General features: G+C 38.9%; 2 protein-coding genes across 2 annotated transcripts in view; both read right to left on the bottom strand.

The window, feature by feature from the left end:
- Positions 1–27,236, bottom strand: part of LOC121823510 (uncharacterized) — a 69,884-nt gene extending 42,648 nt beyond the window's left edge. Inside the window, exon 1 of the mRNA XM_076553245.1 lies at positions 27,123–27,236. The gene's annotated coding sequence lies outside the window, so the exon portion shown is untranslated. The remainder of the gene's footprint in view (positions 1–27,122) is intronic.
- On the bottom strand, positions 379–27,256 carry LOC107402768 (uncharacterized). Its single transcript, XM_016007962.3, has 4 exons — positions 27,123–27,256; positions 3,727–3,853; positions 3,472–3,532; positions 379–2,346 (listed from the first exon to the last, which is right to left on the bottom strand). The coding sequence occupies exons 1-4, from the start codon at positions 27,159–27,161 to the stop codon at positions 1,305–1,307; spliced, it is 1,269 nt and encodes a 422-aa protein (XP_015863448.1). The 5' UTR covers positions 27,162–27,256; the 3' UTR covers positions 379–1,304.
- Positions 27,257–27,565: the final 309 nt, after the last annotated feature.

Genomic DNA, 27,565 nt, shown 5'->3' on the forward strand with positions numbered 1-27,565 from the left:
TCCTCTGATCAGTTATAACAGACTCAATGATAAAGATAAGTAATATTGCTCATACTTAGAAGACAGTGGACTTTAAAGCAGGAGGGCTGCATTTGATGGGAGCCTCCTGTTACTGAAGTTAGGACCAGAGCCTGTGTCATGGCTACCATAACCAACCAGGTTCAGTCACTCATCTTTATTAGGCCAATTAAAGAACCAAGTTGTCCAGTTGTGACATGTCCACTATAATGCAGGAACTCTAAAAGGAAGTTGGGCAGATCTCTCTGATGTTCTAGGAAAGTCTAGTCTATAGAGTAAGTTTCAGACCAGCCAAACATTCATAGTGAGACTATTCCCTTAAAATAAAAATAAATAAACAATACAAAAGGAAAAAAAATATTAAGAAAAATTGAAAACATCTTTATTCGGTGTGACTAATTTGTAACAGTGATGAAGATATAAGGTCACCAATCAATCCCTAGAGTACAAATAGGTTTAGATAGATGGCAAAAGGTATACATAACTAAGTAATCTAACTAAGCCATATAATGAATTTTTTCCATCCCTAAATCCCTCCCCCATTCTCAGCTTTCTCCTGTGCAAGGTATTCATAAGGAGTAAATGTTTCTTCAGCAGAAAAGTCATTTTTTCCCCAAAAGACTCAATTTTTGCCCAGAATGAGGTTCCTTGGAAATTAGAATTTCATGGGGTCCATTGTATCATTAGTGGTTAGCCAAATAGAGATAAAATGTCTGTTTAAAATATCCATACTCCTACCAGGCAAGAAGGTGACAGGGGTGAGAATGTGGGGACCGAGGAGCTTTAGGGTCCAAGTGTGGTCCATGAAATGGGGGCCTGCAGGGTGCTGTCACTGACAGCTGCATGTAGTTGCCAAAAAAAGGAAAGAGTGGAAGACTTGGAGGGGATAGAGCCACTTCACCCATGAAGTTTTACACCTGGATGAATTATTTCATATAGTTGAAGTGTGAAATCTAAAAGGGTTACCTTATCATTTAAATTCATAGAGCTTTTTCCACGAGTTTAGAGGTTCAAATAAAATAAAGAGGTACATCATCATGCTTGAACAGATTGCTGACACTTGCCAGATTTTTTTCTTCAGAAAAATCTTATTTAACTGAATGTAAGTGTGTTGGCTAATGGTCCTACAAAATCCTTTGCTCGGTTTCCATTTGGTATGAATTCTTTCAGGTTCTCAAAGATTACTGTTGTATGCAAAGTCTATAACAGATTGATTACACACTTAAAGTTTTCCTCTTGTATAAAGACTCATGAAGTGCAATGACTTCACCACACTGATGACATTTTTAGGTTTGCTCTCCAGTATGATTTCTTTTCATGACTTCAAAGACTACTGTTAGAAGCAAAGGCTTAACCACATTACTTGCATTCAAAGGGTTTCCTCCAGAATGTGTTCTTTTGTGTATTTGAAGACTTCTGTGATGTGCAAAGGCTTTACAACATTGAGTACATTGGTAGGGTTTCTCACCAGTATGTGTTCTTTGATGTATTCTGAGATAACTCTGTTCTGAAAAGGCTTTATCACATTGATTACATTTATAGGGTTTCTCTCCACTATGTATTTTTTCATGTATTCGGAGACTAGTGTGACGCGCAAAAGCTTTACCACATTGACTACATTTGTAGGGTTTCTCTCCAGTATGTGTTCTTTCATGTATTCGGAGATAACTGTTATATGCAAAGGCTTTACCACATTGAGTGCATTCATAGGGTTTCTCTCCAGTATGAATTCTTTGATGCCTTTGAAGATAATTGTGACGTGCAAAGGCTTCACCACATTCATTACATTTGTAGGATTTTTCTCTAGAATGCGTTCTTTCATGCTTTTGAAGATGACTGTGACTTGCAAAGCCTTCACCACATTCATTACATTTACAGGGTTTCTCTCCAGTATGTGTTCTTTTATGTACACGTAGAATATTGTGTTGTGAAAAGGCTTTACCACATTGATAACATACATAGGGTTTCTCTCCGGTATGTGTTCTTATATGTATTTGGAGACTAGTGGGTTGTGAAAAGGCTTTGTCACATTGATTACATCTGTAGGGTTTCTCTCCAGTATGTGTTCTTTTATGTCTTTGGAGGCTACTAAGATGTGCAAAGGCTTTACCACATTGCTCACACTCACAGGGTTTCTCTCCAGTGTGTGTTCTTTTATGTATTCGGAGATAACTGTGATTTGCAAAGGCTTTTCCACACTGATTACATTCACTGCGTTTTCTTCGAGTAGAAAATCTTTCAAGTCTTTGAAAATGACTGTGATATGGAAATGCATTGGCACGTTGAGTATATTCACAGGGTTTCTCTCCAGTAAGACTTCTTTCAGGCCTGCAAAGATAATTGGTACATATAAAAACTTTACCACATACATGACACTCATGAATTTTTTTACCCGAATGAATTAACTTTACAATTTGGTCTAATTGTAAAGAGGAGTCAGATCTAAGGTTTTATCACTCTGTTTACACTCATGGTGTTCCCCTTCATTAAGCATTGTTTTCCATCTTTAAAGAGACCAGTGATGGTAAAATCCTTTATTACATGGCTCACATTTTTATGCATTTTATATCATTTTTTTCACATATTTGAAGAGAACTGAAAAAACTCAGAGCTTTGCCACACTGATTGTATCTGTAAATATTCCTACACTATGAATCATACATTTGCAAAATGGACCAAGACAAACCAAAGAATTTCCACATTTCTAATATTCATGGGGATTTTCTGCAGTGTGCGTTTATTGATGTATTCTTAATGGAATTAAAAAACTAATTGTAAACTTGCATCACATTCAATAAGTCTACTAAAAGTAGAGACTACTATACAACTTCCAATTACTTTGGGAAAGAGATTACTTCTTTCCATATCTCTATGCTCACATGGCTTGTATCCAGAGTGACATAAATATACCTAGTAAAAGAATAACAAATAAAGGGTTTCCACATTGCGTTCATAGTTTCACTTTCTGTTCCTCACTAACGTAATATAGGGATTAAGGTTTCTCCACAACAACTTTCTTGACTCTCATAAACTTCCCCTCTCACTAAACTTAGCATAGTTGCTCCAAGTATATGAGTAATACCAGCTTTGCTATGAACTATTTAGTTGTTAGAAGATTTTGGACATATACCTTTAGCAATTGTGTATACTTTTAGCAATATCTTAATGGTATAAAACTAAACAGATTGGAACTTCTACAGCATAGTTCTCATGGGGCTATGATTCAAATGGTGATATGTGTTAAGGCATTGTTTCTTTGTCTTCCTTCTTACAAGAATATCAGGCAAATACAAATCAGCTCCATGACATTGAGGTACATGATTTTGTGAGAATTTTATAATCATCAATAAACTTAAGGCTGTGCTTATTTACACTGTTGCTTCCCTTAAAACTTCAGGACACATTAAAATTTACTCAGAGGCACATTTGTATCCACTTGCACATTAAAATTACCTTCCATGTCTTCTAGAACTTTGATAATGTTCTTCAATATTATGGTCTTTCCAATTGTAGCCTAAAATATAGTACAAGAAAATATATGACAGATTATTGGAAATTATATAAAATTTAAGCTATTATCTTCAATGAACCCTGCATGATTTATTCAACTCATTCTTCCTCTTTCTCAATCAAAATTATAGAAGAGCATTAATAACCAAGAAATAGTTATCCCCTTATTTTAAAATGTGAAGGGAAATTCAGTCTTACCTATAGTAGTGAGGTTCCTGTAGGTCTCCAGCATCACATCTTTGTAGAGATTCTTCTGGGAAAGATCCAGCAAAGCCCACTCTTCCCAAGTGAAGTCAATATGTACATCATCATAGGTCACTGCATTCTAAAATATCCCATACATGTGTGTAACAGAAAGCATGATAGTAATAGTGTTGTAAATGTATACTTCTTTGACAATATATTCACATATTTCTGGTGCTTCCCAGACTTATTCCATAACAGAAGATTTAATGTAATCACTAAGTCACTTTAGAAGGAAACTGAATAAGAGGTTCACCTCTTGTCATTTCTACACGCCTTGCAAGAAAAATGCTAATTAACAGACTTTAAAAGAGAGAGAAAAGCAAACAGATCAACAGTACTGAGTAAACACCAGAGATATTGTATGAACAATTACTAACTACAAAAAAAAAAAAAAAAAAAAAAAAAAAAAAAAAAGATGGACAAGCTGGGTGTACTGGCTCATGCCTATAATCCCAGCGCTCAGAAGGCAAAAACGGGTGTATTTCATTGAGTTGGATGCCAGCATAGTCTAGGCAATGAGTCCCAGGACAGTCAGAGATACATATAAGACCCTGTCTCCCCCACAAAAATCAATCAATCAATCAAAGAAAAACATAGAAAGAACTCAAAGTTCCTAAGAGATTTGTGCATTCACTCCAGTTCTGTCTTCATTTTCTGGAAACCTAAAGTGCCCCAGTTTAACTGTAGCATTAATAAAATCTTGTTTAAAAGGGAATGCATGTCTAAACAGTTACAAGTGGACAGATGAAAACATTAGCAATATAAATGTTGATCATAAATAAACAATGTAGGGCAAGAGAGATGGCTCAGCAGTTAAGATTGCTTGCTGATCTTGCAAATGGGTGGGCTCAATTGCCAGTACTTACATGGGGGCTCACAATTATCCATTACTCAAAGTTCAAGAGTTCTGAGGCTGTCTTCTGACTACTGTGAGGACAAGGCACACATGTGGTACATGTTGATTCTTACAGGCAAAATACTCATATTCATTCAAAAATGTCAAAACATATACAACAGATAGGAAGAATGCCACACAACTGCAATCCAATAACTCACACAACTACAATACAACAACTCACAAGACTCAGGCAGTATTAATGTCATGAATACATGCTATGCTGGGAAATAGAATGAACCTCTACCAATTTTCAAAATTCAAGATGTGGCTAAAGATCAGCACAACACCGTATGTTTGACATGTACAAAAACCTACATTCCAGGCTACCAGCCAATAGTATAAGAACAAAAAGAGCAAGGAATGCTGGCCCACCTTTAATCCTAGCACTTGGGAACTAGAGTCAGGTAGATCCCTAAATTAGAGGCCAGCCTGGTCTACATACCTATTTTCTGGACATCCAAGGCTACATAGATAAACCTTCTCTTCAAAGCAACAACAAAAAATAAAATAAAATAAAATAAAATAAAATAAAATAAAAACAGCAGGCCAGCAAAATAGTTTAGCATTGAGTAGCAATTGCTTATAATGTACCCTTTGTGCTTTAAGAAAACAGTCTATAATAGTAGAGAAAATGTAACAGCATGAAGAGGAAGATAGTTTATTAGTTTCAATCACAACAAAGTACACACAAAGAACAGGAAATAGGTTGAGGCTATAAACATGCAAACCCCAATCAGGAGTTTCATCCAAAAAGCCTCCTCCCAATAAAGGTTCCATAAGCATAAAGGTTCTAAGGTTTCTGTCTTGCTTGGTCACTGTCTCACGATCAGCAAGTTCTCTTATCAAGCCTAGGCCCACTTGCTTAAGGATACTGTAACAAAGAAAGCCAACAAGAAGAGACAAGTATTCAAATGCAACATCCTATGTAGTAGGTTTTTCAGTCAATCAACTACACTCTAACCTAGGTCACTATAAGATCATGGTCATCCCATGATGAAAATCCATTTACTCTAATGACAAAGAGCCTCATAGTCTGCAACAGTCCCTATGCCGTTCAAATGTGCAAAGTTTCTTCTGAGACTCAAGGAAATTTCTTGACTGTGACATCTTGTAAAATGAGAAAACAAGTTACTTCTTTCCTACATACAATGGCACAGAATATTCATTCCCCTTCCAAAAGAGAGGAATGGAGAGATAGTGTGGGAATATTGGACCAAGGCAAGACTGAAACCCAGCAGGGCAAGCACCAAATCCTGTATCGTTGTGTCAGACACATGGGGCTTCCGTTTCAAATGGCTTAGAGAGCGCTAGCCCTACAACTTCTCATGCACATCTCTCTCAGGTAACTTTCACTCCCTATATTCAGCTCTCAATAGGTGTCTCAAACTTAACATCTTGTAGTCTCAAAATGCAACCCAGGCTTCATCTTCACAGAATTATGCAATGAACTCTCAGTCTCATACTGAGGCTCTGACTCTACCACACATATGCCTACAACAGTGCTGAATATATAAGAAAGTTTAAAAAATCCAAAACCAGGCACTGGAGAGATGGCTCAGTGGTTAAGAGCATTGGCTGTTCTTCCAGAGGTCCTGAGTTCAATTCCCAGCAACCACATGGTGGCTCACAACCATCTGTAATGAGATCTGGTGCCCTCTTCTGGCATGCAGGCAGAACACTGTATATATAATAAATTTAAAAAAAAAATGTGTTAACCATATCAATCCTTAAAGTAGAAAGAAACAAACATTGATGATTGCAACACTTGGAAAAGATGGACGTGTCAAGAAATGAGGAGAGAACCTTTAGCATCAAGAAGAAAAAACTAAAACTGTTTCCCCATAGAAAGTCCCCAAACAAATAAAAACTCAAGGAACTCAAAACATAATATAGTAAATTTTTAGAATATAAAAATAGGTGAAGGTCTATCATTTCTCAGAGAAACAACAAAATAATTAGACTATAATTAATAAAATCACATAACATTGGTAGCACCACCAATAAAGGGGGACACAAAGACTTGATACAAATTTAACATAGTCCCTTAAACAAGAACTACAAGATTCTAACCAAAGATCAAAATCAAAGAAATCACTGGCCAGCGTTCATCCTGTACACTGCTTTTTTTTTTTTCTTTTTTTTGCCAAAAATAGAAAAGGGGTTTGGCAAGAAGGGCTGTTCCACCAAAACCGGAGATATTCACTTGAAGCCCTCTGATGTTCTGACATTGTAGAAAATAGTTTTGCTTACTTAAAGTATCTCATCCCCTTATGATAAAGAAAAGTATGTCTGTTAGGATTACTTAGACACTATTTTGTTTCCAATGACTGAAAATTGGATGTAAGTCTGCAACTGACTATGGAAATGTACATTTTTAAAAAACAAATGCAAGATCATAGATTTTTTAAAAAAATAATGTATGGTTTGCATTATACATCTAAAGCAATTTGTTTTGCTCTAATTGCTTTATAAGTCACAAGCACTTTTGAAAAAAAAAACTATCCTCATTTTTTTAAAAGATGTGTGCTACCAAATCCTGCCAGAGAGTCAATTCGTTTTTTAAAATATTTATTTATTCATTTATTATGTATACAGTATTTTTAAGATTTATTTATTTATTTGTTTATTGTGTATACAGTATTCTGCCTGCATGTGTCCCTGCAGGCCAGAAGAGGGCACCAGATCTCATTACAGGTGGTTGAGAGCCACCATGTGGTTGCTGGGAATTGAACTCAGGACCTCTGGAAGAGCAGTCAGTGCTCTTAACCACTGAGCCATCTCTCCAGCCCCCCATCCTCATTTTTATGTGTATGTTTGTGTATGTGAGAATGTCTTCTGTGTGTGTATAGGTGACAACCAAAGAGGATGTCAGATCCCCTGGATTTGGAGTAGCAGGTGGTTAAGAGCTTCCTGACTTGGGTGTCTGAACTTGGGTCAACCCCAAGAATAATACTTGCTGAGTGACCTGCTCAGCCCACATAGTACTTTTCATCCAATAAACAAAAAGTTTTTCACAAATTAACAACAACAAAAAATAAAAAAAGAAAGAAAGAAAGAGAGAGAGAAAGAAAGAGAGAGAGAGAGAGAGAGAGAGAGAGAGAAAGAAAGAAAGAAAGAAAGAAAGAAAGAAAGAAAGAAAGAAAGAAAGAAAGAAAGAAAGAAAGAAAGAAAGAAAGAAAGAAAGAAAGAAAGAAAGAAAGAAAGAAAGAATATAAGTGATCCTTGTGAACCTGATGCCTCAGTATTAAGATACTGGGTATGGGACTAGGCAGGCTGCCCATGGGGATTTGCTACAGTCTGTTACCCAGTACTCAGGGCTGCCCCTAGTGCTGCAACACAGTAGCAGTCGCAGCCTCCCCTCCCACTCTCGACACCTCCTACAGATCCCACAGACCATCCCTACCTGCCCTGCCCTTCCTGCCCCGCCTCTGTATCCCAGCCCCCAACTTGAGCATGCCAGCCCGAAGACTGCATAGGCTGCCCAAAGACCTATCCCCCTATCTGTTACCACAGACCCAATTCTCACAGTTGCCCTCAGCACTGGAACAGAATACCAGGGGCAACTTTATCTCCCCCAGTCCATGTGTCCTTTGGATCCCTGACACCATTCTCACTCGCCTTACCTCTGTGCTGCAGCACCCAACTAAGGCAGCCACCCCCTGATCAGCCAGACATCGTGCCTGCCAGAAGACCAGGTAGGCTGTCTGCAGATCTACCACACTATCTGTTGCCACAGGCCTAATTTTCACAGTTGCCCCTAGAACTGGAATAGAATACTAAAGGCAGCTTCCCCTACCACTTCTCCACTCCTCCTGTGGATCCCTAAGATCTTCTCCCCCGGCTTCCCCTTCCTCCAGCCTCCAAGAGTAGCAAGCATTCCCCCATGAACACACCAGCCGAGCATAACTGTAAAAAAGGTAATGCTCAGCCAATACACTTTCTGAAAATCCAGAAAGATAACAGAAACTCGGAAAACAAAGGAACAAACAAACAAACAAAAAATAAATAAATAAAAAATAAAAAAAACCCTGCCACCCAACCAAGACAAATCCAGAAATCAGTACCTAGACCTATAATCACCAGAAACTGAGATGCCTAGATATCAGCTTATGAACATAATCAATAACAACCAAGGTAACATGTCACCACCAAAGTCCAGCTATCCTACCACATCAGGTCCTGAATACTCCAATGTATTTGAAGCACAAGAAAAAGACCTTAAAACCAACTATATGAAGATGACAGCAGTCCTGAAAGAGTAAATGAATAAATCCCTTAAAGAAATCGAGGAAAACCAAAACAATTGGAGGAAATCAACAAATCCCTCAAAGAAATCCAGGAAAACTCAAACAATTAGAGAAAATCAATAAATATCTTAAATAAAGCCAAAAAGAAAAAAAAATTAAAAAAAAAAAACGTGAAAATGAATATAGGAGCAATAGAGAAAACACAAACTGGTGGAATCATGGAAATGAAAACTTTAATACTACAAAGAACTGTAGAGGCCAGCTTCACCAACTGAATACAGAGATGAAAGAGAGACTCTCAGGTACTGAAGATATAGCAGAATAAATGGGTATATCAGTCAAAGAAAACATTAAATCTAAAAAATTCCTGACACAAAATATCCAGGAATTCTGGCAAACTATAAAAAGATCAAGCAAGGAGAAGAATACCAGCTTAAAGGTCCAGAAAATATTTTCAACAAAATCATAGATGAAAATTTTCCTAACTCAAAGGAGGTGCCTATCAAGCTGGTATAAGAAGCATACAAAAGACCAAATATTGGAATAGAAAAGAAAGTCTCCTTGCCACATAATAATGAAAACACTAAACATACAAAACAAAGAAAGAATATTAAAAGCTGCAAAGGAAAAATACCAAGTAACACACAAAGGCAGACCTATGAGAATTGCACCTGACTTCTCAATGGAGACTCTGAAAGTCAGAAGGGCTTTACACACATGTGCTGCAGACTAAGAAACCACAGATCCCAGCCCAGATTACTATACCCAGAAAATTTACATTCACGGCAAATGGAGATAATAAGATATTCCATGATAAAGACAAATTTATACAATATCGATCTACAAATGCAACACTGTAGAAGGTGCTAGAAGGAAAATTCCAAACCAAGGAGATTAACCCCACATGTGTGTACATAATAAATAAATAAATATTTTAAAAAAAAAGAAAACAAAGGAAATAAATATGTCACATCAGCAAAAGCAAAAGGGAAGCACACAAACTCAAACACATACACACACCAACAACAACAATAACAGTAATTAACAGTCATTGTTTATTGATATCACTCAGTATCAACGGCCTCAATCCCCCAATAAAAGACACAGATTAACAGAATGGATGAAAAAGAAGGTTCATCTTTCTACTGCACCTAGGAAACACACTTCAACATCAAAGATAGACATTACCACAAGGTTAAGGGCGGGGAAAAGATATTTCAAGCAAATAGACCTAGAAAGCAAGCAGGTGTAGCTATTTTAATATCAAACAAAATAGAATTCAAACAAAAATTGATCAAAAGATATGGGGAAGAACACTACATATTCATCAAAGGGAAAATCCAGCAAGATAAACATTTATATTTTTAACATCTATGCCACAAGCACAAGGTTAACAACTTTGTAAAAGAAATACTTCTACAGCTTAAATCACACATTGAGCCTCACACACTGATAGTGAGAGACTTCAATACCCCACTCTCAACAATGGACAGGCCTTCCAGACAAAAACTAAACAAGAGAAATGCTGGAGCTATCTGACTTTTAAACCAAATGAATCTAACTGATATTTACAGAACATTCCATCTAAACATAAAAGAATAAGCCTTCTTCTCAGTACCTTATGGAACTTTCCCCAAAATTGTTGACATACTCAAACACAATGCAAGCCTCAACAGATATGAGAAAATTGAAATAATCCCCTGCATTCTGTCAGAATACCATGATTAAAACTAAACATAAACAACAAGGGGAAAAAAAACAGAAAGCTTACAAATTCATGGAAACTGAACAATTATCTAGCGAATGACTACAGGGTCAAGACAGTAATAAATAAATTAAAGACTTTCTAGAATTCAATGATAATGAATACACCACCTTTTGCATGAATTCTAATTGGTCTTAATAATAAAAACCTGGAGCCAGACATCTGAATAAATGCTGAAAGATCAAAGAAGCAGAGCAGCCAGCCACTAGAAAGACTTCTTACCTCTCCTGAATTCCCAGCCTGAAAAACTGAGTTCTTTCTCCTCTCACCTTATATTCCTTTCTCCATCTAGCCATGTCACTTCCTGTCTCAACCTCCCTAGTGCTGGGATTAAAGATGTGTGTGCCTCTCAAATATTGGGAGCAAAGGAATGAGATCCCAAGTGCTAGAATTAAAGGTGTGTGCTACCACTGCCTAGCCTCTATGGTTAACTAATGACTGGCTTTGCCCTCTGATCTTCAGGCAAGCTTTGTTAGATCATACACAAAATATCACCACACATATCAAAATTTATGTGACACAAATAATGATAAGAGGAAAGTTCATAGCACTAAGCACCTACATTAAAAAAAAAAAAAGGTAAAGATCTCATACTAGCAACTTAACAGCACACCTGAAAGTTCTACAACAAAGAGAAGTAATGTTGGTAAATTGTTCCATGTGAAACAACTGAAGAAAGAGAGACACTTGAGGATACATTCAAGCCTTAAAGAGTGGAGAGGTCAGCTTCAGTGGACTGAACTCCAAGCAGCTTTGCAGAAGCGTTTTTTGTTTTGTTGTTGTTGTTGTTGTTGTTTTGGTTTTGGTTTTTTGAGACAGGGTTTCTCTGTGTAGCTTTGCTAGCCCTTTCCTGGAACTCTCTTTGGAGACCAGGCTGCCTCGAATTGCAGAAGCGTTTTTTTTGTTACATTAACAGTAATTTTTACCAAGTCAATTTCCACATACCAGAACTATTGATCTGATCTAAGAGTTGTCTGAAGGATCACATTACCAAAGCAATCCCCAGCCATTATAAGACTTCCTGGTTTGCAAAGACTGTCTTGTGACTGAAGACATGCAAAAGCTCTGAAGCACCTATAGGAAAAACAACTCCATAAATCTCAAATAACAATCACTGATTATTTTCAAAAGATTACCTCAAAACCTAGGTGAGCCATCACCACTCCAGAGTTTATATCAGGTACAAACAATGGCTCTACTAAATTGTCCACTACAAAGTAAGCATATTAGGAGTAGACAGCAAGAAACTATCCAATCGAGGCTAACATCAATAAAATAGAAAAACAGAGAACACTACAAAGAATCAATGAAACACAGAGTTGGTTCTTTGAGAAAATCAACACGATAGACAAACCCTTAACCAAACTAACTAAAAGACAGGGAGAATATCCAAATTAATAAAATCAGAACTAAAAATGGGGACCTAAGGACAGACACTGAGGAAATTCAGAGAACCATAAGGACATAGTTTAAAAACCTGCACACCATCAAATTGGAAAATCTAAAAGAAATGGATAATTATCTCAAAAGATACTACTTACCAAAGTTCAACTAGGATCAGATAAACAATTTAAATAGACCTGTAACACCTAGTGAAATAGAAGCAGTCATTATAAGTCTCCCAACCAAAACAGCCCAGGGCTAGACAGTTTTAGTGCAGAATTCTACCAGACTTTCAAAGAATAGTGAATGGCAATACTCCACAAATTATTCCACAAAACAGAAACAGAGCCGGGCGGTGGTGGCGCACGCCTTTAATCCCAGCACTCGGGAGGCAGAGCCAGGCGGATCTCTGTGAGTTCGAGGCCAGCCTGGGCTACCAAGTGAGTTCCAGGAAAGGCGCAAAGCTACACAGAGAAACCCTATCTCGAAAAACCAAAAAAAAAAAAAAAAAACAGAAACAGAAGAAACATTACCCAATTCATTTTATGAAGCTACAGTTACCAAGATACACAAAGCACATAAAGACTCAATAAAGAGAATTACAGGCCAATTTTTCTCATGAACATTGACACAAAAATATTCAATAAAATATTTGCAAATAGAATCCAAAAACACATTAAAAAGATCATCCAAAATGTTCAAGTAGGCTTTTTCCTAGAGATGCAGGAATGGTTCAACATATGAAAATCAGGAAATGTAATCCACCATATAAATAAACTGAAAGAAAAAATGCACAGGATCATCTCATTAGACACTGAAAAGGTCTTTGACTAAATCCTTTCATGATAAAAATCTTAGTTGAGATTAGGGATAAAAGGGACATACCTAAACACAATAAAGGCAATTTACAGCAAGCCTACTGTTGTAGAATATTATTTTAAGGAGTGTTACTTTTGTTTAGGTTGCATTTGTTTAACTCTGTGAACCTGTGTTACTCTGCCTGTCTAAAACACCTGATGGTCTAATAAAGAACTGAATAGTCAATAGCAAGGCAGGAGAGAGAGATAGATGAAGATGGCAGGTAGAGAGAATATATAGGAGAAATCTGAGAGGGAAAAAAAGAGATGGAGGAGTGAAAGGAGAAGGAGCCAGAGAAGGAAAAGGACCCCAGGGGCCAGCCACCCAGCTACACAGAAAGTCACAGAGTGAGAGTAAGATTTACAGAAGAGCATGGGAAAAGCACAGAGGCAAAAGATAAATGGGTTAACTTAAGATAAGAAAAGCTGGCTAGAAACTAAGCTAACCTGAGGCCAGGCATTCACAATTAAGAATAAGCCTCTATGTGTGATTTATCAGGGAGCTGGGTAGCAGGCCCCCCAAAAAGAGTTAAAAAAAAAAAAAAACATTTTGGTGCCCAACATGGGGCATATTTCCATAGGGCCTGAGAAAGCTTAAAAAGTAAAAAAGATAAAAGATGGCTCCTTTAAGAGGTGCTACTGTTCAGCTGGCAGCACTAAGTAAAAAGGGAAAGCTAAAAGTAAAAACCGCCTGTGGCAACACAGGTACTGGCTTCCACAGCTAGGACAGTTGAACAAAGTTGTCAGTCACAAACCTCTGACTGAGCTGTGAACTTTAGGTTTGGCTTTCATGACGCAAGACGAGGGCACGACAGGAGAGAGCTGCATGCAGAGGATCCATGTGTATCTTATCAGTCTAAGATTTGCTCATATGGTCAAAAAAGACTAGAGATACGCAGTAAAAGAGATCCAGATGGAAAACAAAACAAACAAACAAAAAACCCCTAAACAGGTTACAGTGTGTTTAACAATGTGCACAGGCTTAGGAAAAGGAAAAGACTATAGTCATAGAAAAAAAATGAATAGTTTATAAAATAAAATCTTTAAAGAGAGTAAAGAGAAAAGCCTGGTAAGATGGGAAATACACAGGTAGTCTGGATCCTGTATGTTATTGTTTTGATTTTGAATTTTTTGATTGTTGAAATGCAAACGACAAATGCTAAGAAAGAGGGACTGGTGAAATAAACCTGCTTTTATACCTTAGGAATGCCTTAACTTTAAAAAAAAAAAAAAAGTATTAAAAAAAAACATGTATTTTTCAAATGGAAATCAAAAATACTTGGAAGTTTTGTTCCCACAGGAGATGAAAGGCTGCGGGTTCCTTCAGTGTTAATATGGATCATGTTTGATCAGGCCAAACCTCCTGAAACTTGACAGGTGATATCTATCAGCAAAGGTTCCTGCTGGTCTTCCCAGGACTTGGCCATTATCTCAAAATTTTCTCTCTGGGACCCTAAAAATGCTTCATCCACAGAGACCAGGAAGCAGTATGTATAAACCTACATTCACATTCCCAAGAGTTGGGGGTGTGGGTTGTCTTTGGTTATTTGATGGGTTATAGATGTTTGTTATCATTTAGGAGAATATAAAATATTGATACAAATTTAAAGTTATTTTTGTTACACAGTATATATGTTCTATTCTTGTTTAAATGGTTTTTGTATATTGATAAAAATTTAAGGTTGTTTTTGTTACAACATATTGTATGTATGTTTCTATTCTAGTTTAAGGTATTGTACCTATGCAGTTTATTTACAAATATAGGGTAAATTTCTAGTTTTTGAAAGCTGTTATAATAAACTATATAGGATAACCAGGAACATAGGTTAGTGTTTAGTCGTTCATAACAATCAAAATTCTAGATATGTTAGGTATGCTTTCTAGATCATATAGAGATATATTTTAGATAGATAGATGGTCTTCAAACCTTTTAAAGTCCTACAGAATGTGTTATTTAAAATGTTTTGTTAACCTAAGGTTTTTCATGACAATGAGACACATCTGCTCTTGGCAATACCAATTTACTTCAGAGACAGTGATGGGCATTGAAGAAACTTCTTATGGAGTCTGCTTTCATTGTGTCAAGGTTACCCACTGGGCAAAGAAACTTTTCTTGCCTTTAACTGTTGATAATGCGCTGAGCAGGTTGGACATGCAGGACACAGAGGAAAGTGACTGTTGAATTTGGCCAAAAACAAGGCAGGACAGTCCTTCAAAATTCCTACTTCATAGAAGAGTCTGCCAGATATTCTGAAGGACAGAGAAGAAAGTGACTGACAAACTTTGCCAAAACAAGGCAGGACAGTCCTTCAAAATTCCTACTTCATAGAAGAGTCTGCCAGATATACTGAAGGACAGAGAAGAAAGTGACAAACTTTGTCAAAACAAGGCAGGACAGTCCAATATTCCTGCTTCATAGTAAAGTCTGCCAGATACTCTAGGCCTGTAGGCTGAAGATGGATGCCCCAACATTGCAGAGGAACTTCAGTGACTGTCCAAGCAGCCAAATGTCTTTTTGTTAGATAATATTACATCCTTCTGGGTCTTTGATGGAATTGAAAACTAAACAGTTACAGTTGCAGTTTTCCTTAGTTATAAAAGAAAGTAAATTAGTTGTAAATTTTTGATTCACTAAGATAGGATAGGTAATATATTATTTTCTCTGAATATGCTAATTACAAATGGACAGAATATTGTGAATGTAATCCTTACTTGATAATTGTTATTGTATATAGTCTTATTATGTTTAAGTTAAAACTCTTTCATTTTTATTTAGAAAAAAAGGGTGAAATAGCCGGGCGGCGGTGGCGCATGCCTTTAATCCCAGCACTTGGGAGGCAGAGCCAGGCGGATCTCTGTGAGTTCGAGGCCAGCCTGGGCTACCAAGTGAGTCCCAGGAAAGGCACAAAGCTACACAGAGAAACCCTGTCTCGGAAAGAAAAAAAAAAGAGGGGGGTGAAATGTAGAATATTATTTAAGGTGTGCTACTTTTGTTTATGTTGCATTTGTTTAACTCTGTGAACCTGTGCTACTTTATCTATCTAAAACATCTGATCGGTCTAATAAAGAACTGAATGGCCAATAGCAAGGCAGGAGAGAGAGAAAGGCAGAGCCAGCAGTCAGAGAGAATATACAGAAGGAGAAATCTAGGAGGAAGAAAAAAGGGATGGAGGAGTGAAAGGAGGAGCCAGAGAAGGAAGATGACTCCAGGAGCCAGCCACGCAGCTACACAGCAAGCCACGGAGTAAGAGTAAGATTTACAGAAGTAAGAGCATGGGAAAAGCCCAGAGGCAAAAGATAGATGGATTAATTTAATATAGGAAAGCTGGCTAGAAACTAAGCCAAGCTAAGGCCAGGTAATTAAGAATAAGCCTCTGTGGAAATGCATGAACTGTGTACCAATAGCTGTGGAGTCCCATGGTACTGGACTAGGCCCTCTGGATAGGCAAGACAGTTGTTTAGTTTGAACCATTTGGGGGCCCCCAGGCAGTGGAATCAGGATCCATCCCTGGTGCATGAGCCAGCTTTTTGGATCCCAGTGCCTATGGTAGGACACCTTGTGAAGCCTTGGTGAAGGGAGGAGGGGCTTGGACCAGCCTCAACTGAATGTACCAGACTCTGCTGACTCCCCATGGAAGACCTTACCTTGGAGGAGATGGGAATGGGGGGAGGGCATGGATTGGGAGGGAAGGCTGGGGGGCAGAAGGAGGGAGAAGAGGGAGATCTGTGGTTGGTATGTAAAATGAATAGAAATTTTAATAAAATAAAATTTAAAAACAAGAATAAGCCTCCATGTGTGATTTATTTGGGAGTTGGGTGGTGGGCCCCCCAAAGAGAGTAAAAGAACAACAACAGTCTATAGCCAACATCAAATTAAATAAAGAGAAACTCAAACCAGTTCCACTAAAATCAGCAACAAGACAAGGCAGTCCAGTCTCTCCATATCTATTCAATATAGTTACTGAAGTTCTAGCTAGAGCAAAAATACAACTGAAGGAGATCAAGGGGATATAATTTAGAAAGGAAGAAGTCAAAGTATCATGATAGTATACATAAGTGACCCTAAAAGAATCTACAAAGTATATGATAGTACACATAAGTGACCCCAAAAGAATCTACTAGGGAACTCTTACATCTGAAAAACACCTTTAGTGAAGTGGCTGGATACAAGATTAATTCAAAAAAATCACTAGCCCTCTATACACAAATGACAAGCAGACTGAGAAAGAAATCGGGGAAACAAAATAGCCTCAAATAATATAAAATGTTGTGGTAACTCTAAAAAAGCAAGTGAAAGACTTGTATGAAAGATCTGTCAGGAAAGTCCTTTGAAGATGATTGCTTCAGCTAGATTCTGTGTTCTTTCTGCCCTTCATTTTCTATTGCTACCTGTAGTAGAATATTATTTTAAGGTGTGTTGCATTCGTTTAATGTCAGGGACAAGGACAGAATCTCTAGTTAGTGGAAAAATACAGACACCCCCCCCCCCCCGATAAGACAGGGAATTACATCATCTTATGGTCAGATTGTCTAGCAACAGGACATTGAGTCAGAGCCCTTGGCCTTTTCACCGTCAACATCCTGCATAAACATCCTACACAAACATCCGGTTAGCTTGCCCCACCCTATGCAGATAACAGCCTCCTGCTCCCCCCACCCTGCAGGAACTATATAAACCCTCCTGGAGAAAAATAAAGTTGCACCTTGATCAGAATCTTGTCTTGGTGTATTCCGTTGTGTCTCCTGTCCCTATCATTCTGTCCTAAGGGTGGCTGAGTTCCCGTTGAAGCCCTGCTGGCCAGGGCAGTTTAACTCTGTGAAGCTATGATACTTTGCCTGTGTAAAACACCTGATGGTCAAATAAAGAACTCAGTGGCCAATAGCAAGGCAGGAGAAAGGATAGGTGGGGACAGCAGACAAAGAGAATATATAGAAGGGGAAATCTGGGAGGAGGGAGATCTAGAAATGAGAGAGGGAGGAGGGGGACTCCAGTAGCCAGCCACCCAGCTACACAGCAAGCCACAGAGTAAGAGTAAGATTTACAGAAGTAAGAGAATAGAAAAAGCCCAGAGGAAAAAAGGTAGATGGAATAATCTACCTTTAAAGTTAAGGAAAGCTGGCTAGCAACCGGCCAAGCTAAGGCCAGGCATTCATAATCAAGAATAAATCTCTGTGTGTGATTTATTTGGGAGCTGGGTCGTCAGCCCCCCCCCCAAAAGAGCCAAAATACCAACAACAGTCACCTGTAATATAGACAAGATGTCTGAAACTCTTACAGACACCTGACAAATGATTGTGCATTTGTCAGATTAAATCCAGATAAGAGAAACAAATGGCTTGACACTGACTAAGCTGTAATTACATTCAGTTTCATGCCTGATACACCACTAACTGTGAGAGTCCTTTATAAGTATATAATCCCTTAACCACTGCTATTGTCTTCATTCATTTAGTACCATGGCCTCCTGAGACATCCAGCTTGTCCTCAACAAGTGAACTTTTAGGTTTTTTTTTTTCATATTTAGGCAGTCATTCTCATAACTGCCATGCACATGAGAATTCTGATTTTTCATAATACTAATTTTAAGTGCATGGAAAATAAACTGAGAAGACTGCTGGGATCCATAGCAATTCTGTCATTTTATGAGAACTCTGTACACTGTAGACACACATAAACAAATGGATAGAAAAAGAAGGTCTGGACAACACAGTTTACTATGTTGTTTGTGGTAATGGGGTTGATGCATAGAGGTAATATGCCCAAATGCATCAGAATACACACACCAAATATGTGCAATTTTATATCAACTATAAGAATGCAACATGGTTTTAACTAATTTTAGTTGATATCTGTGGAAAATCCCAACCTACTGCTATCAGAGTTTATTTTGCATGCTACTACACAGTCCATGTAACATTCAGATTCACTGTTCAATTCTAGAGCATGTTTGATTTTCACCTTTTTGTTTTCTCAATTAAATCAGACTTAGTAGGATATCATTTATGTGAAGATAATAATGTATTCTGTGCCACTAAACTCTACACTGGAGTCCTCTTTCTATGGCGTTAAACATTATTTCACATCAGTTTCAGATCCACACTTACTGTAGTCTGCTTAATGAATGATTATGTAGAATCTGTCTTTTACCATTTTATTACTGTAAACAACACCATTAGCATGATGTATTATAAGAAAGATGTTGGGTATGTTCAATTTGCAGCATAAATTCAATATAATTCAAAAAAAAGTTCCCAAAATATTCGAACAGGAAAGCTGATTCCAAACCTACATACCATGTGGAAAAACTCAAGAGTTCTCAATAGAATTGTGAAGGATTAGTACACACAATGACATAGTGTGACCTCTGTACTTACCACAAAGCTACAACAATAAAGAATGTGTACAATATTTGTGAAAAAATAAGAGGATGGAGAGAAAAAGCCAAAAACAAAAGCACAAAAAGATAGTCAAGCTTTTATCAAAAGACAAAGGAAACTCAGCCAGGGAAAATGTGAACTTGACCAATGTTACCTATGATGGTAGGTGCATGGAAATTAAATAAAAACAGGCTTCACAAAAATAACTCAAAGTGGCCCCTAAACTCTTATATTTCTGACCCTCCAGCTACTGATCTGTCATCCAAACAGAGAGGACTCCATGCTCTGGAACTCTCTATGAAAAAGGAGGTCTTCACAAGGGTTGGCTATGGCTCTGTAGCCCCTACCTGATGATGGCCCTATGGTTTCAGGCAAGGCCAGCCAGGCAGATGACCATACACAAAGCAATATTGAAGGATAATTTAAAGTCTGCTTCCTGCCACATAAACTATGGTACAAGGGGTGGACTCTGCCCTATCCACCTGCCTAACCCATGCACACATGAAAAACCACTGCAGCTCAGAAACTCCTTTTATCCCCTGAAATTAAATTTCCCCAATCAAGTATTGCTGAAGTGTGATCCCCATCACCTCGTTTCTACCACTTTCTAAACTATTTGTAAAGTTTATCACGCTAATGAATATGGAGTGCAATATTCAAAACTTCTAGAAAACAGACCTTCAGTTTTCCAATCTCTCTTCCCACTGCAAACCAAAAACAATGCCTGTGTGTGCACAATGGACAGTTACATTACAAACACCACAGTTTCTCAAGGCTGCAGAGCCAAGCCTCCCCAAGGAATATGCACTCACAGAGGCTCAGAAGCCAAGGGCTACTGCTTTGGGATGTTCTGTATGCTGTGAATGTGTTGCTCTGATTGACTGATAAATAAAAAGCTGATTGGCCAGTAGCCAAGCAAGAAGTATAGGCAGGATAAGCAGACATGGAGAATTCTGGGAAGAGGAAGGCTGAGTCAGGAAATGCCAGCCCACTGTTCAGGGAGCAGCATGTAATGGCACACAGGTAAAGCCATAGAACATGTGGCAACATATAGATTAACAGAAATGGGCTGAATTTAAGTGTAAGAGCTAGTCAGTAGTAAGCCTGAGCTATTGGCCAAGCAGTTTTAATTAATATAAGCTTCTGTGTGTTTACTTGGGTCTGAGCAGCTGCAGACCAGGCAGGACACAGAAAAACTTCCAGCTACAAATGGCACCAAAACATGAGACCTAAAATCTGAAAAAGCTTTTTTAAAAAGGATTCTAAAACAGCACTAAAAACAGCTTCCTAGATGTGTCTCTCAGGCAAGCTGTGAGCTACAGTATGACTGGTTTGTCGTGGCTTACGGGCTCGAGTGCAGCATGGCAGATTCCTGTCACTGTACACAGTGGTGTCTGCAAGCCACGCAGTACACCGTGTGATGGATTCAGCTTTTGCTAGTACAAAAAAAAAAAGAGGGGCTGGAGAGATGGCTCAGAGGTTAAGATCAGAAGTTAAGAGCACTGACTGCTTTTCCAGGGATCCTGAGTTCAATTTCCAGCAACCACATGGTGGCTCACAACCATCTGTAGTGAGATCTGGCGCCCTCTTCTGGCATACAGGTATACATCAGGGTAAAACACTGTATACATAATAAATAGAATTTAAATAAAAAAGACAGAAAAGAAAAAAGAAGAGGTTTTGGGGCAACACGCTGCTGGGTGGAGGCATAGACCCACTGCCTCCCAGAGTCCAGCAGTGAGCATGGTTCCCCCAAAGCTGGCAGTAACTGTAGTTCCACAGTTCCTCCATGTTGGAAAGCTGAGGTGAACAGAGCCAGCAGCCAAAGCTGCCATTTCAATTCTAGTAATACTTCAGTTTAAAGCAATCGATTCACAATACAGATTCAGATTAAATAAACCCTAAACAGTTTACACTATGTGTAAACATGTATGTAGGCTTGAAAGAGAAAGAAAAAAAGAATTTAGACAGTTATATTAAAGAAATAGAAAGTTTTAAAAAATAAATTTGTCAAAGAAAAAGTAAAAGTAATATAAAAAATAAGCCATGTAAAGATGGAAATCACACAGAGAGTCTGGATTATATTGTCTTTGGGATTTTTAACTGCAAAAAGACATTTTATTGTAAAGGCTTCTCAGTTAAACCAATATGTATATTTTAAAGGTATCTTGACTTCAAAATTTGGATCTAAGGATATGTTGCTTTGGAAAGGAGGCTCTGCTTTTGTTTCCATAGGAAACAAGAGGCTATGGATTTGTTCCAAGTTAAGATACATCAGGTTTGACCAGCCAAGACCCCCTGAAAGGTCTCCAATGACACCATGGCCCAGATCATCCAACATCCAAAATCAACTTCAAGGCAACTGGCTCAGAGAATACAGCCTCACAGACTACTCCAGTCAGGACTTGACCATCTAAAATTTTCTTTGTGTCCCCATAAGAATACAGTGTAGGAAGTAGCCTAGAAAACTAGGCCCAATTCCCAAAAAAAATGAATTATGGATGTTTGTCTTTGTTTAGATTGTTGGTTACAAATTGTTATTGGTCATAGTCAATATCTTTCTAAAAGAAGAAAGGGAGATATGATATAGAAATATAGGATATTATAGATATTATAGGATAAAAAGGTAGATTATTGAACCTACTTTTAAAGAGTAACAACTTATGTTTTACATTGATATAAATTTTAGTTTATTGATACAAATTTAAAATTAATTTTGTTATACTGTGTGTATATTTCTACACTTGTTTAAGGTATTATGTTTGTGCAGCTCATTTAAATTGTAATGGATAATTAAGAAATACAGATTTTAATAATTAGTCTTCTATGATAGTCAAACTTATAGTCATGTTAAGTTTTCTAGGTATACATAGATATAATTCAATTAGTTAGGTAATCTTCAAACATTTCAAAGACCTACAGAATATGGCATTTAAAATGTTTTAAAAACTTAGACTTTCCTGAACAATGAGACACGCCTGCTCCTGGCAGCACCGATTTATTTCAGAGAGAAAGATGGGCATCAAAGACACTCTATATGGAGTTTATCTTCTTCTTGGCAAAAATAGCCATTTGGGCAAGAAACTGTTCTTGCCTGGACTGCTTGACAAAATGTTGTGTCGACTGGACATGCAGGACCCATAAAAAGGTGACCAATGAATTTTGCAAAGTGAGATGGTCCTTCAGGTTCCTGCTTCACAGAAGGAACTGCCAGACATTCTACAGGACTCAGGAAGAAGCAACTGAGAGACTCTAGACCTGTTGGCTGAAGAATGGATTCCCCAACATTGCAGAAGAACTTGGGGTAACTGTCCAGGTAGCCAGGTGTCTCTGTCATTCTAGATTTTTGCTTATAATGCTCTTCCTGTTTACTTAGGTAATATTATATCCTTCTGAGGTCTTTGATGTATTGAAGACTAGATAGTTGTAATTATAATTTTCCTTAGTTATGATAAAAGATAAATATGAAACTTTAGACTCATAGGATAGAATATTATCTTTAATTTTGTCAAATACAAATAGACTAGATATTATAACTGTAATTCTTGCTTGATAACTGTTTTGTTATATGTAATTTTACTATGCTGTCAAACCCTTCCTTTTTAATTAGGCAGAAAAGGGGAGGTGCTGTGGGATGTTCTATATGCTGTGAGTGTATTGCTCTGATTGGTTGATAAAAAAGCTGATTGGCCAGTAGCCAGGCAGGAAGTATAGGTGGAATAAAATGACAAGAATTCTGAAAAGAAGAAGGCTGAGTCAGGAGACACCAGCCCGCCATCCAGGGAGCAGAATGTAATGGCACACAGGTAAAGCCACAGAACGTGGTGATATATAGATTAACAGAAATGGGCTGAGTTTAAGTGTAAGAGCTAGTCAGTAGTACGCCTGAGCTAATGGCTGAGTAGTTTTAATTAATATTAGCCTCTGTGTGTTTATACAGGTCCAAGCAGCTGCGGGACTGGTGAGTGAGAGATTTGTCCTGACCGCAAGCCAGGCGGGACCAGGAGAACTTTTAGCTACAGGGTACTGCGCAGGTCACCACCTGTAGCAACAGAATCAGTCTGTCTCATGGTCCACCCCAGTTCCAGCAGCTGGGACTCTAAAAACAGAGCCAACCTGCTCTTCCAAGTCTGGGGACAGTGGTCACCATATTCACCATAGCATAGCTGTGGTCTTCTTTACAGCTCCCTATAGGAGAACCAGAGAAGAATCCTGGAACATACAAGAAGAACATACAAGCTTCTTTCCACTGGTGCTCCTGACTGCTAAGCCTTCTCAGAGTTCCTCATTAGCTAGGGCCAACCATCTGGGCCTCAGGACAGCAGCAGCTCCCCTACTGGGTGAGCAGAAATCAAATGACTCAGACATGATTAGCCTTCCCAACTCTGCCCTTACACCCCAGCAGACAGGCCCTACTCTAGGAAATTTGTAGTTTAGTAGAATTCCATTCTCCCAGAGTACATCCTGATCCTTTTCCAAGGCACAGGGTCCTTTGTGTACACATTCCATTACACACTCTAAGTCCAGTGCAGCCAACTCATTGCTTCAAAGCTGGGAAGTCCTAGTCAAACACAGCTCACATTCAAACAGTTGCTACTGTTTAAGCAAAAAGAGGCCATTAATTAGAAAATAATGTGGAGTCTATGGGAGGGCTTGGAGGCAGGAAAGGAATGGTGGAAATAATGTAATTATAATCCCCAAAAAATATTTTAAAAAGTTGAAACAGGCTTTATGGCAATATGATCCAGAGACTAGGGGTTTGTATTAGAGGACACTAAGTATTACTCATGCCTTTTCTCTCAGACTGTACATCTTAAACCTGGAAAATACAGTCATTTTAGGCAAGGCCACACCACTTTACCCAGTTCTATTTTGGTTGAACTGGTGTAACTAACTACAGTAACTTGACTTCACAATAAGTTCAGTTCTTTATCCACATTCATGATTTTCTCGTCTGTGAACCCAAGAAATGGCCAGTCAGGACATTTATTGATCGTGTTATACTGGTTACCTAACTACTCATTGCTAATGTCAACTACTGTCACAGCAGGAAAGCTTTCACCTTTCTTCTTACTCATCCCTTTTTGTGCTGTGACTGCACCTGCTTTACACTTGGTCAGTGAACTCAGTTCTTACTCAGGTCCCTCTTCACTTGTAAGTTCCCAATAAAAGCCACAGAGGTTGGAGGACACTCATTCACTGGTCTAATTTTCCTTCTCAATGACCAGTCAAGGCCCAGCCTTGAAGCAGTTGCAAGACTGTCTTCCCAGCACTAGGCAGCAGAGACAGGATTAGGTATTCAAAGTAATTGTCAATTACATAGTATGAGGCAAGCCTGAGCTATAGGAGACATTGATAAAAAAAAGTGGTCCTCAACCTTCCTAACCTGTTATCCCTTTAATACAGTTGTGTTATGGTGACCCCCCCCATTATAAAATTATTTACACTGCTACTTTATAACTATAATTTTGCTACTGCTATGAACTGTAATATTAATATCTATGTTTTCCAATGGTCTTAGGCAACTCTTGTAACTGGGTCATTTGATCCCCCAAAAGGATGCCTCTACCACCCCAGATAAAGAACCACTGCTCTACTCACTACCTATGATGGGACACCTCACATAGCCTTAGACAAGGGGAGGGGCTTGGACCTGCCTCAGCTGAATGTACCAGGCTCTGCTGACTCCCCATGGGAGGCCTTACCTTCTGGTAGGAAGGAATGAGGGTGTGGTTGGGGGGGGGAGACTGGAGGAGGGAGGAGGGAGGAGGAAAGAGGGGAATCTGTGATTGGAATATAAAATAAATTATAAAAATTCTTAACAATAAAAAGGAAAAAAAGAACCAGTGCTTTAAACTGATATATATAGAGAGATAAATAGATATAAATAAATATATAGCACTTAAGATAAAAATGGAATGAAATTCTTAATGACTGGGAAACACTGGAAAATTAAAAAACAGAGATTAGAGCAGTATTGCATTTAAAGAAAGTGAAACTAGAAAAACTTATACCAATAAAATTGACTTTTTAAAATGATAAAAATAATTGGACGAAAACTTAGTTATACTAACTTTGAAACTGAATAGCCAATTCCCTGGTAGAGAGAATGCCATTAATTTAATAAGAGTCTGTATGACTTTGTCCATGTAAAATGTTAGCTGCTGAGTGCTGTAAGCTGACACAGATTTAGAGCCAAAGGCCGGTGTCTCAAACCTCTGAGCTGACTTAACTATGTCAACCAGGATTGCACATATCTGCACAGGAGAGTTCCCTAACTGAAAAGTGGATATACAGTAGCTCAAGCTCTCCTCCCTAAATTGTACACCCATCAATTCTGTCTTCATTCACATGGAAGGAATTAATACATGTTGGGAAATTACACAGAAAGTTACTCTCAGTGCCCCATCAGGCCCTTCTTTATGATGGAGACCCCTGCAGTCTTAAACTTCAGTCTGTGATCTGGCTATTGTCTAGTCTGTTTGCCCCTGCAGCGTACACAGTACACTGTTCCTCCTCTTCTGGTCTGAATGGAGAAGCCATGCTCCAACATACAAATCTTTTTCTTGTTAGTGCGATGGACAGTCCACTATGTGACTCAAATTGGTGCTACAGAACTGTAATCCAAGAATTTAGGGTGGTTAGTCAGGACAATAGCAAGGGCAATGCCCTGTTGGGCTACACTTCAATCAACATAGGAGATCTTGACACAAAATCACTTTTCAAAAAGGCTGGAGATGCAGCTCTAGAATTAATGGCACACCAGGACTAAATGTTGAATGTTGGTATGACCCTCTAATGATGCCCTGAGCAGCACCCAAGAGGCCTGTTCTTTGATTGGGAGGTGGGGGGCTTTTGGCTGGTTGTAAATCAGAGTTGTCTCTTTGGTTATGGTGAATATAGCTTAATGGCTGCTTGATCCTGGTGAATATTTACATCTTATCATACTAATCTAATAGGCATGGTTTGCATACTACTTATCTTTGGGGTATTTGGGAGGCAGCCCTCCCTTAGCTAAATTCTACTTTGTGTGACTTAATGTCTCCTAAGAATTAGTAAATCTGCCGGGCGGTGGTGGCGCACGCCTTTAATCCCAGCACTCGGGAGGCAGAGCCAGGCAGATCTCTGTGAATTCGAGGCCAGCCTGGGCTACCAAGTGAGTCCCAGGAAAGGCGCAAAGCTACACAGAGAAACCCTGTCTCGAAAAATCAAAAAAAAAAAAAATAATTAGTAAATCTTTTCTTTGGGGGGGAGGGGAGATCTTTATACCATCAATTTTATTACCATCAAATCTACTCTTCTACATCACAGTTTAGCAGCGGAGTGCTCCTCTACACAGGAGATACCATTAACAAGCTCCACAAAATTAACTCCAGATGGATCCTACCTCTAAATGTTCAATGTTAAACGTGCAGAACTTCTGGGTGTCACTAGAGAGACCAGGACTCTCCAAGTTTGGCAAATCTGCCCTTCACGGTGACAGGTGCCAGCATCTGACAGCGACATCAACCACAAGGGTATGTCTAAGCGCAGTCCCACTCCCAATGCTCTGTCCAGACGCGGCCCTCAGAGTGAAGTTATACACAGGCTGCCGCCCCAGCCCAGGACCACACAGCACCAGCAAGGAGCACACAAGACACACAGGACCAGGAAGGAACACGCCGAACTTTGCCCACCGACTCCTGCCCAGCCCCGGAAAGGACCCACCACACCGGTTCGTGCGGCTCAGCCGACTGCTCCTTCCAGTCTGGGCACAGCTGCCCCTCCTCACCATGGCTGGCCACTCCTCCCCGTCTAGGGACAGCAGCCCCCTGACTCACCGTGCGGAAGCTGCAGAACTCACTGGCACGCTCCCCCATAGTTTCCCGAGACGCTCCCTAAGGCACGGCACACCAGCAAACTTACTACTTCCTCAATGGAAGAGCCGAGCCAGACGCCTGGTGACCGGAAGAACCCGCCCATCTGACTGGCAGGTCCGCTGAAGGCCCTGATTGGCTAGTGAGGCCTGAGTGACAGGAAGCTGAGTGACAGGACCCGGTGAGCTGAAGGGACACAGCACAGTGGGTCCCAGCCCTGGCTTCCACCACAAGCACAGACCTACCCCAGATTGGCTGGAGATTTGCACCAAACTCAACAGGTCCCTGTAATATAAGTCAATGGGTTTGGTTTTGAATGGAAGTATACAAATTCAGGAAGAGGCTAATCAAAAAATGTTGCACAGAGGAAAACAGGATATCTCAAGAACATTATAAACAAAGTCTAC

Source organism: Peromyscus maniculatus, chromosome 17, assembly GCF_049852395.1.
Source record: "Peromyscus maniculatus bairdii isolate BWxNUB_F1_BW_parent chromosome 17, HU_Pman_BW_mat_3.1, whole genome shotgun sequence".
Lineage (NCBI taxonomy): Eukaryota > Metazoa > Chordata > Mammalia > Rodentia > Cricetidae > Peromyscus > Peromyscus maniculatus.

Excerpts from the sequence above, each read along its gene's own strand:
- LOC107402768 (XM_016007962.3), bottom strand. The coding sequence starts at position 27,161 with ATGGGGGAGCGTGCCAGTGAGTTCTGCAGCTTCCGCACG. Across the intron at positions 3,854-27,122 it reads AGTTCTGCAGCTTCCGCACG|AATGCAGTGACCTATGATGA; the intron begins GTGAGTCAGGGG and ends GGGATATTTTAG. Across the intron at positions 3,533-3,726 it reads CAGGAACCTCACTACTATAG|GCTACAATTGGAAAGACCAT; the intron begins GTAAGACTGAAT and ends ACTATATTTTAG.